The sequence below is a fragment of the Chionomys nivalis genome, chromosome 5 (genome assembly GCF_950005125.1).
Source record: "Chionomys nivalis chromosome 5, mChiNiv1.1, whole genome shotgun sequence".
NCBI lineage: Eukaryota > Metazoa > Chordata > Mammalia > Rodentia > Cricetidae > Chionomys > Chionomys nivalis.
In genome coordinates, this window is record NC_080090.1 from 16,992,171 (window position 1) to 17,011,341 (window position 19,171).

The 19,171-nt window shown below is 45.2% G+C and overlaps 2 protein-coding genes across 2 annotated transcripts in view; one reads left to right on the plus strand and one right to left on the minus strand.

Annotated features, from left to right (window-relative positions):
• The window catches only part of Adss2 (adenylosuccinate synthase 2), a 32,360-nt gene extending 30,637 nt beyond the window's left edge, over window positions 1-1,723 (plus strand). Inside the window, exon 13 of the mRNA XM_057770658.1 lies at window positions 594-1,723. Coding sequence (XP_057626641.1) covers window positions 594-646 — 53 coding nt within the window. The 3' untranslated portion in view covers window positions 647-1,723. The remainder of the gene's footprint in view (window positions 1-593) is intronic.
• Window positions 1,724-4,710: 2,987 nt separating this feature from the next.
• On the minus strand, window positions 4,711-17,818 carry Spmip3 (sperm microtubule inner protein 3). The gene is made up of 4 exons (XM_057770799.1): window positions 17,763-17,818; window positions 9,173-9,268; window positions 6,479-6,651; window positions 4,711-5,046 (listed from the first exon to the last, which is right to left on the minus strand). Exons 1-4 carry the CDS (start codon window positions 17,816-17,818, stop codon window positions 4,937-4,939), a joined length of 435 nt encoding a protein of 144 aa, XP_057626782.1. The 3' UTR covers window positions 4,711-4,936.
• Between the last annotated feature and the right edge of the window lie 1,353 nt (window positions 17,819-19,171).

Consider the following 19,171-nt stretch of genomic DNA (forward strand, 5'->3'; position numbering starts at 1 on the left):
GGTACAGTGCCCACAGTACCAGAAGGAGCACCATGGGTCCTCATGAACTAGAGCTATAAATGGTTTTAAGTTACCGTGTTGTGCTCAGAATTGAACTGGGGTCCTCTGCAAGAGCAGCATGTACTTTAAGCCACTGAGCCATCTCTCCAGCCCCCATGGAAGAATTCTCACCTTGACAGAGTACCCCAGAAACCCTTTTCTTTTGATTCTCAGAATCCACATTAATGGATGCCTTGAAAGGTTTCTTATATACTAAATTAATTATCTAACATAAGTATATCCATAGTTCTTTGTTTTTGAGATCAAAGATATTCAGCATTTATTATTATTTCTGCCTTTAAGAAGTAACAGAAACTTTAAAAAAATTCAAGTCAATCCCTCATAGTACTGGTTAATGACATTGAATCAAAACCTGATGCTTTACTTTTTGAACCTCTACTTTTTAAATACAGCATCACTCTTAACTTAAAATGAAGCACAGCTAAGAGTTCAGCTCTTGCCTAGTAGGACTTTCCTCTCTCTTCATCTGGACCTTGAACGTTAGACGTCACAGGGGACTTGATTGATGTTCTTCTCCTTGTTTTGTTTTCCAGTTAAGTGGATTGGTGTAGGTAAATCCAGAGAGTCCATGATTCAGCTCTTCTAAGGACTGCCAGCAGTGCACGAGACACTCCTTGAGAGGGAGGGGAAAGATACTTAAACATTTCTCTATGATCTGCAAATTCAAGAATAAAGACATTGAAATGAGTTTTAAGCTGGCATTGGTTTGCAGTCTCTGACGGATGGCTGTCATGGATAGACTGGCGCCCTCCCATCCAGCTTCTCGGCTGGCATGGCCGCCGCATCTGTTGCTCCTGCTGCTCATGGTGCCACACACAGTTCCTTTCCATGTTTAGTAATTGTATAATCCCTGTTGTTTGAATTCTAAATCTTCCAGTGTAGTTTTTCTTCATTATTGTCATTGTGTTTGAGTTTTTATCCCGACTAGATAGTGAGAACAATTAATGCAGTTTTGCACAAGTATTTTTACATTTTGATCATTCAATTCTGTCATTGTAATCTTTGCTGTTAGAAAGAAAAATGAAAAGATGGGGTTCTGTCAATTTTTGTAATGCTATGAATTCTGTTTAAATTGTGAACTGCTTATTTTCTGCTGAGGCCATTGCAAAATTGAGCTTTGGTTTGAGGGTGGGGGGGGAGTATGTTCATGGAACCTTTCATTTGTATAGAGCACAGAACTTAGTTCTCTCTACAGTTATTTAATACAATGAACATTTAATTCAGTGTTCAAAGAGATGTTTCCCTACAATAACAATCTTAATGTTAAAAAATAATTATTAAAAAATCTGTTGTGATATTTGGTGAATACTTTTGTTTGTTTTCAGGTATGAGCTCAATCAAATGTATATCTTTCCTTTTTATTTTTTAAGTATTCTGTTATTTCTAAGAACAGTGGGTTGACTTTCAACATTGTGCCTGCCAGTATATCTACAAAATGAACGACTCATAAGTACCCACATGAACCCTAAGTGTCAGCCATAATTTTGATCATGACTTTATCTCCTTTACTGAAAAGACAAAGCGGTGTTATTTGGCAGTTAGGCTTTTCATCGTGCTGTAGATTATCCTCCATGGACTATTAAATGCTTAAATTAGGTCTCACTTGAAATTATTTTATTATAACCATCAATAGCTAATTAAAAAGAACCAAATATTTCCAGTATGGTTTGTGTGTTGTTTTTCTTGTGTTCATAACAATCCTAGTGTGGAGGAAGGATGCCCTGTGAAGTGCATGGGGACAAGGTAGGCAGAGATCAGGAGGATCCAAGTATCTTAACCCTGAAGTATTTTATTAATGCATGGTTTAAGAAAAATTCCAAACTAGCAGTTTCATTGGACTCAATAAATAATAAACACAAGTGACCCCACCAGCCCACTCCAACTGTGTAACACCTGAGAACAGAGCAGAGCCAGTAGCCCTGCTTCACCCCGTGAAAACTGCAAGGCCTCGGAACATCTGTATTCTTGGCTATAAGCATTGTATTATTGAAACATTTTCAGTAATGAACCCATTTTCATTCAAGTCAGGAATTTTTCCTCCATTACCCAAAATATCTCCGATTGCTATTATTTACTGATTTTAAACCACTCTGGATAATTTAGTTTCTCTTTGAGTATGAGCTGTTGGTTGATTAGGAGAGATGGTCTGTTCTTTAAATAAAGCTATATTTCTAACCTTTGATAACTATTACAATTTATTTAACAAGGCTGTATGTGCCTTCTGTTAGATACTAGATATGCAGTAGCAGGGGCAATTATATACGGTTATGAAAGATGGTAGCGACAGCATGCTAAGCATTGATGAATGATGTTATATGCTTCAATGAAGCATACATGGTGAAATGAATGAAACCTAATCAAAATGTCTGGCAAGGGCCAGAGAAGGCTCTTAGGAGATGCTTAAACATATTAACTAGACAAATTAGCATGAGGAAAAATGTTCAGGGTCCACTCTAGATTCTGCAGAGGTGGAAAAATGGAACCAAATTAGCAAGGGGCTGGGTGAGGCTGGCAGCCGACTGAGGGACGTGGCAGAGTCCTGTAGGTTAGAATGTAGTGCCTGTTACGGCTTGTGACTCCAGGTCTCGGGGTCTGACGCTGTCCTTTGGCCTTCATGGACACTCACGTGTGGTGGGCATACACATCTTTAAACCTAAGTTTTAGAATTTAGTAGACTATTGAATGACTGCAAGTGGGAGTCACCACAGAGCTAAGCATACCCAACTGTAGCACAAGATGCTTGAGCAGGGAAGGTTAGTATGCATATTTGATATTAATTGGATACTATAGAATTAGGAGGACAGCCGGGCGGTGGTGGCGCACGCCTTTAATCCCAGCACTTGGGAGGCAGAGGCAGGCGGATCTCTGTGAGTTCGAGACCAGCCTGGTCTACAAGAGCTAGTTCCAGGACAGGCTCCAAAACCACAGAGAAACCCTGTCTCGAAAAACCAAAAAAAAAAAAAAAAAAAAAGAATTAGGACAGACACGAGACAGTTTTGAGAAGATAATGTGAGAGGTTGTGTGTTTGAGACAGGCTGGCCTGGAAGTCACCATGCAGCTCCACATTACTTGGGCCTGATCTTTCAGGACCCTACTTCCCAGATGTGTGCTCAGGAGGTTCTGCCTTCGCCAGAACATTACAAAGCTACTATAATCAAAATATGTGGCACTGTCATGGGAAAAGATGAAGACAATTTATGGTATGCGGTGCATTTTATAAAAATGTAATTGACAATAAGTAGGGACAGCTTCTGCTAGGACCTAAATCTACATTTAGAACATGAATTTGTACTTTCTGTGGTAATCACTTAAGAGTGATTACCAGGCAGGTAGGTCTCTGTGTTCAAGGAAGGCCAGGCCAGCCTCGTATACAGAGCAAGTTCGGCTACACAGAGAAGCCCTGTCTTAAACTAAAAAAAAAAAAAAACAAACAAACAAAAAAACAAAAACAAAAAAAGAAACATTTTACAAGGTATAGTCACGAAAAGGGCAAACTGTAAACTGAAGTGGAAGTGGTTGGCAATCTGTGTAAGAGGATTAGATACAATTTAAAGGCAAAGATTGGTAAAAGCCATTGAAAAACAATCAGACTTCATTGTACCTTTAGCTAAAAGAAACAGATGGGGTTATATAGGGGCTGAAGATAGAGCTCAGGTGGTGGAGCGCTCAAGGCCCCGGGTTCCATCCTTAGTACTGTCTGTATGAAGGGGAGCTTGGTCTCGCCTAAGGACCCCGCCCATCACCCATAGCATCTACTGTTAATATTAACTCTAGCTTCTCCCCAAGGATCATGTGGACTTTTACTAATGTTTGTGTGTGTTGAAGGAAATATGATTCATCTTTGTGGGGACTGGCTCAGAACTGGCTGATTCCAGATCTGAAACTGGTGGGTTCTAGATTGGCTTTGGTGGTATGGGTCAGTGCTGTGTCTAATGGCTCTGATCCTGGGATGCCACTGTTTTAGGTGCAGGAGGATTAATGAGAATACTGCTTAGCATTTGGAAGAATCCCGTATTGGTGGCTGGGGACTAGTTGGTGGGAGAGGCTACCTGGAAGTTGTTAGCACTGCTTTTGCCTAAGGAAATCATTAAGTCCAAAGCAGAAATATCCCTGGGGGGTTAGAGGTGTCACTGCCACATTAAAGTAAGAGTTGTGATTCCAAAGAGCCCATGCATCTCTCCCGTGTGGGTTTTGGGAGGAAAGCAGTGGATTGTCGCTCAGTGGGAGTTGTCACTTAACTAGTGGCTCCCCAGTTGCAGCTGGTGTGCCACATATGATTCATTGCTTAAGCAAGTTCACACATCCCTTGTTAGATGGCATGTTGTAGCTTTTGATGTGAGAAATGGCCCCATCCCTATTTTTAAAGGTCCTTAGAATTGGTTCCTACAGGAACCTTCGCAGTCCTACCATAGGGGTGTGTTGTTGAGAAGGATGATAATCCTGGATGCAGAGTTTCATTAATTCCCCTCTTTGCTAGTCCTGAATCCCACTGTGGACCCACAGTTGTCTTCTTCCTTGGCTAGTGATCTCTGATCCCATAGATGAGCACTTACTGCGGAGGTAAGATGGTTAGGTGGTTGTCAGCATCAGCAACAAGACGCTAAACGCTTATGACAAATTAGGACATTCGCTTACTTTTTATTTCCCCTTGCAAGCACTGTATCACACAGCTAGCTTCTTCAGCAGATGACAGATGTTCTCCGGGTTGGAGCTTGATTTCCTGACCAATTTTCCCTGAAGAGAATTTGCAACATAATATTTGTTTAGGATTAGATCCATCTGCATACACTCTTACAAGTAGTGCTGTTACCATTAATTTACTCACGAAAAAAATGCCCAAAGTTGTTTTCTTGGAATACCACACTTTATGTGAGTTTTAAAAGGTGTTTCTTGCAAAGCCATTTCTCTCGTCACAGCAGTAGACTTCTGGTAGTGAATTAAGAGGTCTAGGATTTGATGAAAGTATGCCTATTTTCTGATCCAAACCTGGAATGTAAAAGAAATTAGTGATTTTTGGGGGGCTACTTACTCTGACATTTTAACACCATCTTTTTAGCAACTGTGTATGGTACAAAAGTAATTGAAGACATTTAAAGGGATGTAATTAAAATGCGGGTGCCAGCGAGATGGGGGAAGAAGGTACTTTCCGGCCAAATCTGAGAAATGGGGTTCAATCCTCTGGCTCCAGATAGTGCAAGGAGAGAACCAACTCCCACCAGTTGTCCTGTGACCTCTGCATGCTTGTGTGTGTAAGCACACACATAAGAATGTAACTAAAATATCTTCAAGTAAAATATAGAAAGGGGGATGGGATCCAAAGTTCTTTCTTTAGTCTCTAATTAATAGGCATATTGTAAGATTATATAAAAATGTAAGAAAAACTCATTTGATTTTTTTTTATTTTGGTGTCCTGATGTTTCTGTCAGCTATCTTCTTAGGACCTGGGTTTTCAGCGTGGACACCTTTCCTACCGGCTCTGGCATCCCTCCAGACTGCAGCTGTCTTTGCTGGAGATGAGAGATGAAATCCTTCCCAACCCCGCCATTCTAAAACTGTTTGTAGCCTAGGTTGACTTTGAGCTTTTAGTCCCCGAGCTTCAGCCTCCGGAATAGCTGGAATCACAGGCTTATGTCACCAGTTTTCTGGTTTTTTTTTTTTTTTTTTTTTTGTAAAGGGACTCTTAAGGAAAACTAGTGAACAATTAGTAGTACAGAGAAGTATAGCTTCAAGGCAATCAATGTTGAAGAGCAGTGTGGTCTGGGTGTGTGTAAATTCTGCCCCTTTCCTCCTGTCTGTGTGGTTTATGCTTAGTTCATGAGAGATCTTGGAAACTTGGCTTCCTCTGTTTAGAACAACAGCACTCACCCCAGAGAGATGCCTAAGGACTAAGTATGTGCCTGCCACAGTGTAAGAGTCCCCCAAATTTGGGGGATATCTCATTTAGAAATTCTCAGTAATTCGTACTCAATGAGCCCAAGTCAAAAGCACCCACCGGTGACTACAGCGCCATGGGAACTGTGTAGGTGTCGTGTGAATGTCAGGACCACCTGTCCACCTCAGGGCCTTACATGTGTCGATATACTACAAGGGGAGCCTAGAATTTCTGAGCTGTGTGTGGATAAGCAATTGTTACAGGCATTTAGACTAGAATGAAAAGAACCTCGCGGAACACCGGTTACAATCAAGATTTTGTTCCCAGTGTTCAGAGAATCAGCTTCCTAGAAAGACATTAAAGAGCTTTCACCCCTTTTCAGTCTCGGATGCAGAGAGTTTCTTTCTGCTTCCCGATCTATCTGCACATCCATTTGTGTTCCCAGTTACACTGATCCCAGTCATGCCCCTTGTGGCAGTAAATCCCCAGGGTATGCTGACCTTGCCACACTGGCAAGGTTATTCTCAACGAGTTGATAGCACTTACCAGTCTCATAAAATGGCAGGGAGTAGTCTCTTTGGTAAGTTGTTTCATTATACCACGTGCCTGTAGGCCTTGACAATTTTCCAAAACAAATGTATCGAATGAGTGTCTGCTGGTCTAATTGAGGCTGGTACGGAGTTTTCCTCTTGGGTGGAATTGCCAGGTCTATAAGGGTTCTACATGGAAACAGAAACAGCTTGCTGAATACCTTTGGAGAATTCGTCCATTTTCTCATGAGCTGTAATCTAGGATCCAGAACAGGCTTTTAGCAAAACTAACCCCTAGTGCCATCTGGGTTTTCTGTAGAACTGTTGTAACCTTCCCTGGCCCCTCTCTAACCATCTTCAAAGGATGAAAGCAAACAAGAAATCAAGATAGAATGGCCCACATCTTCATCAATGCTGGCAGCGTTCACTCACTGGCATGGCATGCTTGAGGCATTGGATATAAGTACACTGGGACCGTAGGCGGCATGTACCTGAGACCTTGAAAATGTGTGTGCATTTGTCACAGCAACTGTGGCAATTAAAGATGTCAACAAAGACTAAGAATGCTTATTAAGGGACTTTAGTTCCAATAGAAAGAATGGGGACACCTTCGTGTTGAAGCACCTGAAGCAGTCGATATGCCCCGCCCACAAAGGTGACAGGTAAAGTCAAGATGCACCTCATTGCTTCAGGATTCTTTTTTCCATCATGAGATCAGATATATTCACTATTTTTTAAAAAAAATTCTCTCCAGCAAGGCACTAAGCTACATATGTATGTGTATACATACATATGCATATATATGAATAAACCTAAGAACTATATTCTTTTCTGTGTCCATTTTGTTTTAGCTTTCTTTGCAGTGCTACAGGGCAAACCCAGGGTCTCGCACATGCTAGGCAAGCACTACCACATGGTTACATCCCTAGACCTTCCTCCATGACTGGATGCTGTGTATGGATTGGCATTGCGTTTGAAAATTAATCTGGAGGACGCACAAGCCAATTAGAGCCAATGGACTGTAGGCAGAGTCACCCTCTGGGAGACAGACTGGGGTTTGGGCATTCGCCCTCTAGGCTATGACACTAGGGGTGGAGTGAAGGGAGGGATTGGGCTCTGTCTAGCTCTGACGGCGGGCACCTGTCCTTCCTCTCTTGTTTTCTAGTAGAGGACTTAGCTCTAAGGAAAGTTGACTAAGTTTGCAGCGACCCCAAGGCTGTGGTGGAAAGGTCCCTGAGCTCAGCTTGAATTAGAAACCAGCCTGGGTAATGAAATCTCCCCCAGATTTTAAAAACAAAAGTTACTTAAGCAAGTATTTCATTTAGTACTCAGAGCCTTGAACTGGAACTCAGGAACTATAGATTAAAACGTAAACGTAACATTTACAGTAATTGTGTGACCCGAGTTGAGACACACTGCTTGGGCCATGGAGATGGCTCATCGGGTAAAGGCTGGTGACCTGAGTTTGATTCTTGGCTCCCACTTGGCGAAAGAAGAAAATGAGTTCCAAAAAGTGTCCCCCGATTTCCGCACGTGCACGGTGGCAGGAGCAGGCAGGCCCACAATAAGTAAATTTCAGAACTAAGAATGTCTCATTCATCTACAGTATTTCTAACTGGATCGGGATGACCTCAAAACTGCTTCCAGTTTCATCATTGAAGTCTAGACTGTACACTGCCGACTCCCACGCCCGCGTGAGGATAATTGGAGGCTGACTAGATGGGAGCTAAAGCCAGAGAAGGAAAATTGATAGGCAGGAGACGATGAACTCAAATGGCAATAATCATGCTGAGGGCTTAACACGCCTCAGAATTTTACAGCGATTCTTTTATTTGGGAGTGAGATACTCGAAGAATGTGAAAATTGCCCCAAATCAAACATTTTATAAGTTTCTCAAATTGATGCTTTTACATCTTGTAGCCTTTTGTAGTTTCTGGCCTCTCTGGACCAGGAAGTAAGGTTGATGTGCCTATGGCTATTAATTTTTGCTTTTCTTTTGTGAATGGAAGGAGCCACATAAACCAGATTTAAACCTTTATTGAGAACGAAACTGAATCCCAGTAAGTTTAAGATATTTGACCAAATTTGGAATTCTAAACTTATAATGTTTCTTAAATTCCATAGACGATTTAATAAAAATTCTATATTTATTGCTGACTGTGGAAGCAATGTATTTTCCTTTGAGAAAAAAAATCTGTGAACTAGAGAAAGGGATAAAAATACAAAGTGCTAATAATATGGCTACTGTGGAAATGAAAACAGAGCCATATTATCAGTGCTAGCAATGTAGCTCCCTGGTGGACCGTGCTTGACATACTTGAGGCTTTGGGTTTGATTCCGGCACCCAGAGGCCCCCCAGGAAACCTAAACCAAGTCCCAAGATTTTTACCAGTTCAGCCTATTTCCACTCCTTTTTTAGCCAATAGGCCAGTCACACTTGTGACTAACATTACTATTATTGGTATTGTTAAGGTTGTGTAGCTACGAGCTGGAAAGGTGGATAAGCTCTTACAGAGAACCCGAGTTCCATTCCCAGGATCCCCATGGGCATGGGGTGGCTCACTTCTGACTTCCATGGGTACTATCTATCTATCTATCTATCTATCTATCTATCTATCTATCTATCTATCTATATAGCATTCACTTCCCCTATTTGTCTTTTTAGTTTCAATGACATTCTTGGAAATTAAGATTTAGGGGTATGTCTCACCTTGGAGCCCTCTTCATGCTGTAGTCAAAATGGAGTCTTGCCAGTTGCCCAGGGTAGTAGCCTCTGATGTCCCTTCCTTGGTGACAGATAAATATACTGAAGGAAGCAGGCAAGAAGCAGTCATTACAGTCAGTCTCTTACACAAGTTTACCCGCTGCCATGTGATAGGGAATTTATCTGAACTTTGGACCCTCTTCCAAGCAGCTGAAATCAGTCAGACTTTCCAGTCATGTTGGCTGTTAGTCATAGCAAGTGTTAGACCTGAGTTTGTGGTATTGGCTGGCCACTCTTTCCCAGTAACCTCTAAAACCTATAATAGAATGTCTTTGTATTTCCAGGATTCCTAAGAAAATACTTAGCATGTCATGTACTGGGTCACAATAGTAGGGAAAAGAGAGAGGGAGAGGGAAGGAGGATGGGAGGAAGGGAGGGAGGGAGAGGACAATGTGTAAAGTCAGTGACAAGGCTGAGAGCTAGTTAAGAGTGGTTAAGAACACTAACTGCTCTTGCAGAGGACCCAGCACATCTGGCAGTTCACAATCTTCCATGACTCCAGTTCCTGGGGATCTTATGCCCTTTTCTGACCTCTGGGGGAACCTGCCCACATACAGTACATACATATATACTCAGGAACATGCACATATAATAAATAAAATCCTTGAAGTCAATGAAACAGATGCTGGTAATTGTCGAAGCATAGGAATAAAAGAATGAAGATTCCTTATCCTTTGAAATGTTTATAAAATTTTGTAAGTTTTTTTTTTTTGCTTAACTTATAATAGTTGATTGTCAAGGCATGTGATACTAGTAAGTCTGGTAGGAGGATTCTAGCCTCACCTCGGAGGGTTGGATTGTGAGAAGGACAGGTCTGTATAACCTTGGCTGGCCCTGAACTTATCACCATCTTCCGCTTCGGCTCCTCAGTGCTGGGAATTACCAGTATATGCCGCCATCTTGGTCGTTGATTTGAAACATAACATGAGCCGCCCCATGGGGATTGGGATGTGAGCCTGAGCTATTTGTACAATTGGGATGCTGTGGTGTTGAAGCCTTGGCCCCCAGGGTGGTGCTACTGGGGAATGGTAGAACCTTTAGGAGATGGGGTTTAGGGGAGGACCTTAGGTCATTGGTAATTGAGGCAGAAGAATGGGTTGAAGAGTGAAGTCCAAAATCCCTTACACAAAAGCTGTAAGTTCCCATATAGAAGAAACCTATTGACAAGGAGGGGAGGAAGAGCTATGGGACACTACGGTGAGCCAGAGAGCCAGGTATTCAGGGTTTGCATAGGCTAAAAGGAGGAACTCTCTAGAGGGGGGAAGTCATGTATGCCAAGACTAAATCACAGTTGAGTTCAGAGTAGAGGATGTGTGGGCTAAAATGCTTTTTGTTACAGATAAATCAGCTTTAAAAAAGAAAGGTTATTTACCTCACGGTTTCAGTCCACGACAACTCTTTGGCCCTATTGTTTTGGTCACGCAGCACATCGTGGCGGGAATGCAATCATCTAAAGTTTCCACCATCTCTCCATAGCGCCATTGACAGGAGGCCATCCCTTCAACATCCTGGCCTTGGGGACCCATCCCAGATCTGGATGATTGCCGGGGTCAGGGTTGGCCTAGCTGTCTAGTGTGAATCAAGGCAAGTGCTGGGCAGGGCAGGTTCCATCTGTCTGTGCAAACAGACCTCAGAGAGCTCTAATTTTCTGAGTAACCACAGGGTGTCTGGGCCTGTCTAGTGGCTAAGTTAATAGGACTGAGCCCTGAGTTACAGCGGGGGATTAAGTCGTAAGAGGAGAGAGAAGTTGGCACAGAAATAGGGAACAAGTGACGTTGCTCAGTGTGTGGGAGGTGGAGGTGCCACTTAGGCAAACCTCCAGTTCTGAGCACTGTAGGAGTCTGCTAGAGCCAAGCCACAAGTTCGTGAGGTGTCACAGGCACCCAGGGCATGGCTCTTATGGCTGCACTTCTGTCTGCATCAAAGCCCGCTGGGGCGCTGAAGGAGTTCACCCTGCTCTCGCTTCTGCTCCGAGAATGGCACCGTTCCCACTGGCTTCCAGTAGTGTGACCTGCTGCCGTCCCTTAGAAGAGACCCTGGCTCGTTGGTCAGAAGTGGAGAGAGAGCAGGAAAGAGTTTTAGGGAGACAGGCTAAATGGAGAAGTGAGGAGATGTGGGAAAGAAAAAGACGGCTTGTTTTGCTTCTAACTTTTCTCTCTTCCTTTTGTATCTCCTGCTCTCCCACTCCCCTCTCCCACTTTGTTGGGGCTACCTGCTGAGCCCAGGACTTTCTGCATACTAAACAGTTGTGCTATCACGGAGCCATAGCCCCCTTTTATTTTAATTTTGAAACAGGGTCTCTCTGCATTTTCCCTGCTGACCCCAAACTCATGATCCTCCTGCCTCTGCCTCCCGAGTGCTGGGATTAAAGGCGTGCGCCACCACCGCCCGGCTTGGGGAGTTTTCTAAGTCCTCACCTGTGACATTAAACTTGAACACAAGAAACTTCTAATTCATTCAACCATTACAGTGGCAAGGTTTTTGTTTTTTGCTTTTTATTTTGTTCTGTTTTTTAGCTTAAGGAGAAATGCTCCTGGCTTGGCCAGAGGCTTTGCAGTGAACACTCAGCTTCTCTCCTGGAGGTTCAGCTGGAGGGGAAGGACAAATGAATGGGAGCGTCCCGTGCGCCAGGCCAGGGTTCTGCTCAGAGGTTACTGATTCCTGAATCCTGAGGTAGCATGGGCGAGCCAGCTTGTCTGGTTCCACTGCATAATTTGCATGTCCCTGACAGCGCGGCTGTCTGATGGGTAGGTTTATCTCCAAAGGGTGGATCTGTCCCCTGGGAGGGTGACTGTAACCAGAGCAGGATCTGAACTCGGCCACAGACAACATTTAGCATGCATGGGTGAAATCAGGAGGGTTTTCTGTCTACATGGTACCATTGCCAGAGGGAATACCATCATGTGCCCATCTTGGTCGCCTGTGCTGGACCTCCAGCCTTAAAGACTAATTCTCAGGCACCTAGCAAGGTAAATTTGAACTTTTCATAGGTGTTTCCTAACAGTGAAAAGAGAGGCTGAGTGCACATTCTGAATACCGCGCAGCAGTGAGTACCAGAGCCGTGGAGCAAGCCCAGTCCCTAATTCCATGTCTTACTCAGAGTTCTCTACAGTGTATGTGTGATTTTTGTTTTCCAGGGGAGTTTGGCACGACTTCTGTTTGGACCGTATGGTTCTCCCACTTCTAGGCAAGTGGACCCAATGTACCAAAGAGTCAGGGTAAGCTGGTTTTGGTTCAGCCAGAAGGAGTGTTCAGAAGCTCCGATGTGGCTACAGTGTTCTAATGGGGTGTGCTGTTGGCAGGTAGGTCCTGTATGCTCACCCGAAGTTCATCTCCTGGTAAGAGAAGCCATGTCTAGACAACATGCTAACATCAGTGGTGCATACTGTAGCCCGTTTACTGAGATGCAGCTAAGCATCTCAGCTAAGGATGTGAGCTGACATAGAGGATGAGATTAAAGACAGAGCTGGGAGATGACCGGCACATCTTCTCACCCTCCAGGAAGTACCGGCTCCATGGTATTTCCTCAAGGAATGGGAGGGCAGGTTCCATTTGCTCATCGGTAAAATGAGAATTATAGCTACTGTTTTCATCAATGATAGAATATGAGTAATGGGAACTTGTACCTGGAGATTGAAAGGCCTCTTCTTCGTTAGATGTCTGTCTTTCTAGGTAGCATGAGCTGACCCTGCGGTGGTGTCTGGATGTTTTCAGGTTGCTACAGTCATTTCTATTGCTGTGACCAGATACCACGACCACGGCAACTTGTATAAAAGCAAGTGTTTAACTGGGGCCTTGCGTACAGCTTTAAAGGGTTAGACCATGATCATCACGGTGGGAAGCAGACAGACATGGTGCTAGAGCAGCAGCTGAGAGCTTTACATTCTGATGCACAGGCAGGAGGCAGAGGCTGGGTCAGCCCACTCCTGGGGACATGCCTCCTCTACCAAGGCCACACCTACTCGTTTCCATCAACAGTTCCACTAACTAGGGATGAAGCATTTAAACATCTGAGCCTCTCGGGGGGGGGGGCATTCTCATTCAGACCACCACAATATTTATTTATTTTGGTGCTGGAGGTTGAACCTGGTGCCTTCTGCATGCCGAGCATATTCTCTACCACTGAATGATAGCTCCAGTTAACGTTTGTTGATGCTGCTGTAGCTGTTTACTTGTGTGTATGGCGCTTTTCACCTGCATGTGTGTACGCTGCCCAGAAAGAGGAGGGCTTCAGATTCCCTGGAACTGGAGGTACAGATGGTTGCAAGGTTGATATAGTCACGTGGGTGCTGGGAACTAACGCCTGGTCCTCGAGAAGAGAAGCGAATATTCTTAACCATAAACCTGACACAAATCCTGCGCTTTTCATCTCCCACACCACACTGATTTTCCTCCGTTTGGGGGATCTTTTCAGGAATATCTTGGGCTCCACAAACTAACAGAGCATCCAGCCCTAGTCAACAAACACCAGGCCTCCAGTCTGATCTGGGGGTGACACTGGCTAGCACTTGTCTCTAATTGAATTCTTCTTGCGAGACTCAGATGTGGTCACTAAGATTACTCCTGAGCCTTAATTACTAACTTTTATTAGGTGCCCGCACTAGTTTGCCCGTCAGTTTCACTATTCTAGCCCTGCCATGAGGGACCCGCGGGATGAATGTGTCTGCAACAGGAGAAGGGCAGACCCGAGTTGTGTCAGTGACCAGAATCAAACCATCACCGAATACTTTTGCTCATTCCTTCTGGTTTCCTTAGCAAAGCGCATAGAGGGCCTGCTCTGTGTTGTCACTACTGTCAGGCAGAAGTGATGGAAGCGATTTTCAGAGATGGGCAAGAAAGTTCCACACCAGAGTGGGGACCAACCCAAACAGCGAACCGTAGTGAAGCCAGACCAGTGGGTTCAAGTTCCGTCTCTGCTAGTTGTAACCTGTAGGCTCTTGGGACAGTCACTTATCCTCATCATGCCTCAGTTCCCTTGTCTGGAACTCGCAGTTGTTATGAAGGCTAAATAGAACAGCATATGCTAAGACCAATGCTGACACACAGTAGAGCTGCCTGTTACCGTCTACCAGTGGAGAGATAGGTAGGAAGCAAATCCTAAGAAGGAAAACTGGAGGCTGTGATAAGGGCCCTGAAGCGGTGTGAAGTAGGGGACGCAGGGAGAGAGATAGAAGGAGAAGTCTTCTGCTGGCTAAGGTACTCTAGAAGTGGCTGTCTAACTAGTTGGAAGGGAGCTGAGACACTGTGTGAAAAGGGGTGTGGGGGTGTGGAGTAGTCCAGGGAGAAGGAGGAGCGTACCCAAAGGCCTGGGATTGAGAAGCAGCACAGCCTCCTGAAGAGACTGAAGAGGGACGACTCCTGCGGGAAGGGGAGGGCCGGGCCTGCGAGGACTTCGCCGGATTTGGCCCCAGGTGTAGTGGGCTGAGGGGTTTATTTCAGGGAGGGCTGTGATCTTTATGAAGCTCAAGCTAAAGAACAGATTGTTGAAAGATGAGAGTGTGCATCGATACAGATGACTGGGGAAGGCAAAGATGATATGGACCCCCTGAGACTGTGAGCTGGGGACACAGCCTGCATCGAGAACGGCCCCTAAAGGCCCATGATGCAAACTTGATCCTTAGGCCATGGTGCTGAAGAGAAAGTGGAACATTGAAGAGGTAGCAGCTACTAGAATGAAGATGGGTCACTGGGGATGTAACCTTGCAGGGGATGTTGGAACTCTCATTCCTCCATCTCACTTCTGCTTCCTGGGTGATTATAGGCATGCAGCTAATAATGGTTCATCTTGATTGTTAGCTTGATGGGAGTCTAGAGGACACACTGTAGGTGTGTTCTGTGAGAGCGTCTCCAGAGAGGTTAAACTGAGGTGGGAAGATCCAGCTTGAATGTGGGTGGCACCTGCCAGCCCCTAGACTGGGACCCAGACTGAATAAGGAAGAGGAAGGAAGTGAAGTGCAAGCCTCACCCTTCTCTACTTCCTGACAGCAGACACAGTGTGACCAGGCACCTCCTGCTGCCGCATCTTCCCTGCCATGGCGGTGGGGCTGTACCCTTCTTAAGTAGCTTCTCTCAGTTATCTTGTCACGGCAGTGAGAAAAGGAACTAGAACACTGCTCTTGTGACATTCTGTGCCGCCACAGCCACGGGGCCAAGTTGGCTAACATACGAGCATTTTGAAAGCACTATCCTGGTGGTAGAGTTGGTAGAACTCACTGGGGAATTAAACTGTTATTGGTGGGGTCTAAGGTGGGCAGAGAGCCACCTCATAGGGCATCCTGCGGTGGAGAGTGAGGCACCAAGATTAGGGCAAGTGTAGGGATTCCCACCATGTGGTTCTGATGAGAAGCAAGAGTGAGCTGAACACCGACAGCCAGAGGCCCCAGCCAGAGGCACACTGCTCAAATCCTTGCGCATCCCAGGGCCTGGCTTGGACACAGTGATGGATGTGGCTCCCCAGAGCTCCCCAGAGCAGCAGCCAACAAAACTTTGTTTCCATTTTTCCTAGGAGATGAGCCCACAGTAGACAAAGTGATCTCATCCATACACAGAAGGATGGGTGGCTCGAGGGGAGGAAGGAATGAGGGGATGCAGAACCTGCTCCCGATTTCTTTCCATCCTCCTGTCTCCTGGGGTGGAGTTCGAAAACAGAGGGGCAAGGTCTGTGTGTCCTCTGACAGAAAAGTCTTTTGTAAAAACATTTATTTACCTATCGTATGGGTTTGTGTATGTGTGTGGACACACAAGTGTGCCACGCATGTGGAGGTCAGAGGAAAACCTGCAGGGGCTGGTTCTTTCCACCATGTGGGTTCTGGAGATCGAATTCAGGTCTTCAGATTTGGTGACAAGAGCCATGAGCATCTCACCTGCACTGTGACAAGGGGATTCTGGTGCCTACTTCCTTAATAACAGAACTGGACAGGAAGTAAAAACAAGGTCTGCTCAAGCCCACCAGACCCCTGGGACTCCAAGAGGCTGGCCCCCCATGATGAGGCGAGAGAAAGAGACTAAAGCGGCAGAGAGGGGGTGTACTGGGGGGGAAAGATGAACGATGGTATATGTTCTCTCTTATACAGAATCTAGATTTAATATACATATGCGTGACACAAACGCAGAACCAGGCTAACACACATGACATGCGACCAGAAAGGGGGCTATTTACAGGGGCAAGGGGACCAGTGAGAGTTGGGGGAGAGGAACACAGGTTAGTGGGGTGCAGTGATTTGTCTGTGTGGAAATGTCATAATGAAACCCATTATTTTCTATAATAACTTAAAAATAATTTTAAAAAGTTAAAAAACAAAACAAGACATGAGGCTGTCTTCTTACAATTCTGTACCGATTTAAAGCTCCATCCTTAATTAATACTTCCAGTATCTGCCAGAGAGCTTCACAGCCACACCCCCTCTGAGACATAGTAAGCCAGCAGGTGCCTGCTTTGTCAGACTTATCCATTTTTGTGGCCCTGTGAAATGCATGCCTGGTATCATTGCTGTTGCTTAAAGACTTGCTAATTGTGTCTGTATGTGTAGAGAAACTGAAAGCCTTGTAGGGAATAAGAATAAAGAGACCTGAGGAGGAAACAACAACAACAACAACAACAAAAGACATGAGGCTGGCCTCCAGGGCATGAGACTTGAGCCCCAACCTTCTTAGTTCCTGGTCTTTGCAGATCCCACAGCAGGGGCTGATGGGAGAGAGGCTTAGGGCTTATGGGTGGTACCCGCCACCCCTGCAAGATAAAGTCAGCAGCTAAGCTTGCCTACAGGACCTATTATTCTTGTGTTATAGATGACCTTGGAGAATGAATGAGAGTCCCCTTGCGCGCTCTCTCTCTCCTCTCTCTCTCTCTCTCTCTCTCTCTCTCTCTCTCTCTCTCTCTCTCTCTCTCTCTCTCTCTGTGTGTGTGTGTGTGTGTGTGTGTGTGTGTGTACAGTCAGCTCCCATATTGCAGAGGAATGGGGATGTTTTGATTTACCCTGAGGGAGTAAATCTGATCCAAAGTTTGGGTTTGAGTTCCCCACTCTTCCTGTTGGAGCCCTTCCCAACCCGTCTCTTAGTTTTGTATTTGTAGTTTCCTGGTTGCTTGGATTCTGCAAAGACGTAATTTCTTTTCTTATAACTTTCTTTAAACTTGGGACTGAAGGTTGGTTGAGTGGTTAAGACCCCTTGATGTTTTTCCAGAGGACCCTGGTTCAGTTCCCAGCATCCAGCTTACAACCACCTTTAAGTTCAGCTCCAGAACCTAATGTCCTCTTCTGGCCTCCAAGGGCACTTGAGAGCATATGCATATACAAAACACACACACATGCTCACACAAACATACACACATGCTCACACACACACACATGCTCATACACACACACACACTTTTCTTTTAAAGTCTTAAAAAACTAACCCAACTTTCTCTACATTCAAGAACACGTCACTAGATCCCCCTGGCTGCAGCTGCCCCTCAGTGGCTGGAAAGCAGGACAGGTGGTTCTCTTCCCCTGGGCACTTGCCTTCCTCACCCTGGTGGTTTCCGGATGAGCCTTACCTAGGTGGAACCGTTGGGTGACGCTCTACAAATTCTCTTAGTCGGATGGCTGTCATGATAGATGGGAATCTGAAAAGAGTTAGGGAGTGAAATTTCATACTGCAAGGTTACAGAGTTTCCAGGCATTAGCTATTGCTACAGTTTGGATGCAGACTGTTTCCAGAAGACAGGCCCTCCCTAGGCAGATGGACCTGGGCTGTATAACAACGGTGGCTGAAGCTGAGCCTTTGGGAGCAGGCCAGAAAGCAGGGTGCTTCCATGGTCTCTGCTTCAGTTCCTGCCTCTAGATTCCTGTCTTGACTTTTCTCCATGAAGGACTGGAGCTGGGAAGCTAAATAAACCCTCTCCTCCTGCTAGCTGCTTTTGGTCAGTGTCTTACCACAGCATCTGAGAAGCAAGCAAGCTAGGTCATTCTGCAAATAGCTTCCTGGTTCTCCTGGCGTCATCCCCCAGGCTTCCTCCAGCCCCACCCCAAACCTGACTGTGTTCCTTTTAAAGCTCTTCCTTCTCAGCATTGAGCCTTTTTCTGTTTTCATACTCGCCTTAAACCGTGTTGTTTCTTGCCTTAGTTTTAATTGCCTTTGATTATTTACTGGATACCACAGCTTGCCATAAGCAAACCAGTCCATTTAAGCATTCATGTGAGCAAATCCATAATGGGACTGAGTAGGTGGGAGACTGAGGTGGGAGAGTGTCTGCTGTCGCTAGAGTACCACCGTGTACCTCGTAGATGGCTCATGCCGTGGATGGGCTGTCCACTCTACATAAAGAGAGCAGTGTCTAATTTGCATGAACATGGCAACTTGAGGTAGGAGGCAAACCTTGGTTGGAGTTGGAGACCCCTGTGGCCTGGGCAAGTTATTTCTCAGCTCCGTATATTGATTAAATTACCTCTCCGTAGGGTTCAGCGACACATAATGTGTGGGCATGCTCTGTGGCTTAAAGGCACGCTTGAGAAAGGAGAAATGTGAGTTTGTGAGCCGGCGTAATATGTACCAGGGAGCTCACTGCAGCTAACAGCATCCTCCAGGAAGGTCTGCAAAGCACGGTGGCTGTCTTCCTCACGAGAACACAGGCGCTCAGACGTTAAGTAATGTGAGCAAGTTAGAAGGGAGCTGGGGCTGGAATCCTCAGGCTCAAGAACCATCCATCTTAATGATAGAGTTACACCAAAGCAAGCCAGAGCAACGAGAGACCTTGGCCAAAACAAAGCTGGGGCTATGCAAAAGGAACCAGGAGGAAAGAGAAGCCATCAGCAGGAAGAGAGGGTTGGGGAGAAAGGGATGTGAAGCCTCCTCTTTTCCTTTTATAGTCAAGTTTAACTCACCCCCAGGCTCCCGCCAGCTCTATTTCACCTCTCTGTGAGTTTTTTTTTTTTTTTTTTTTTTTTTTTTTTTTTTTTTTTGGTT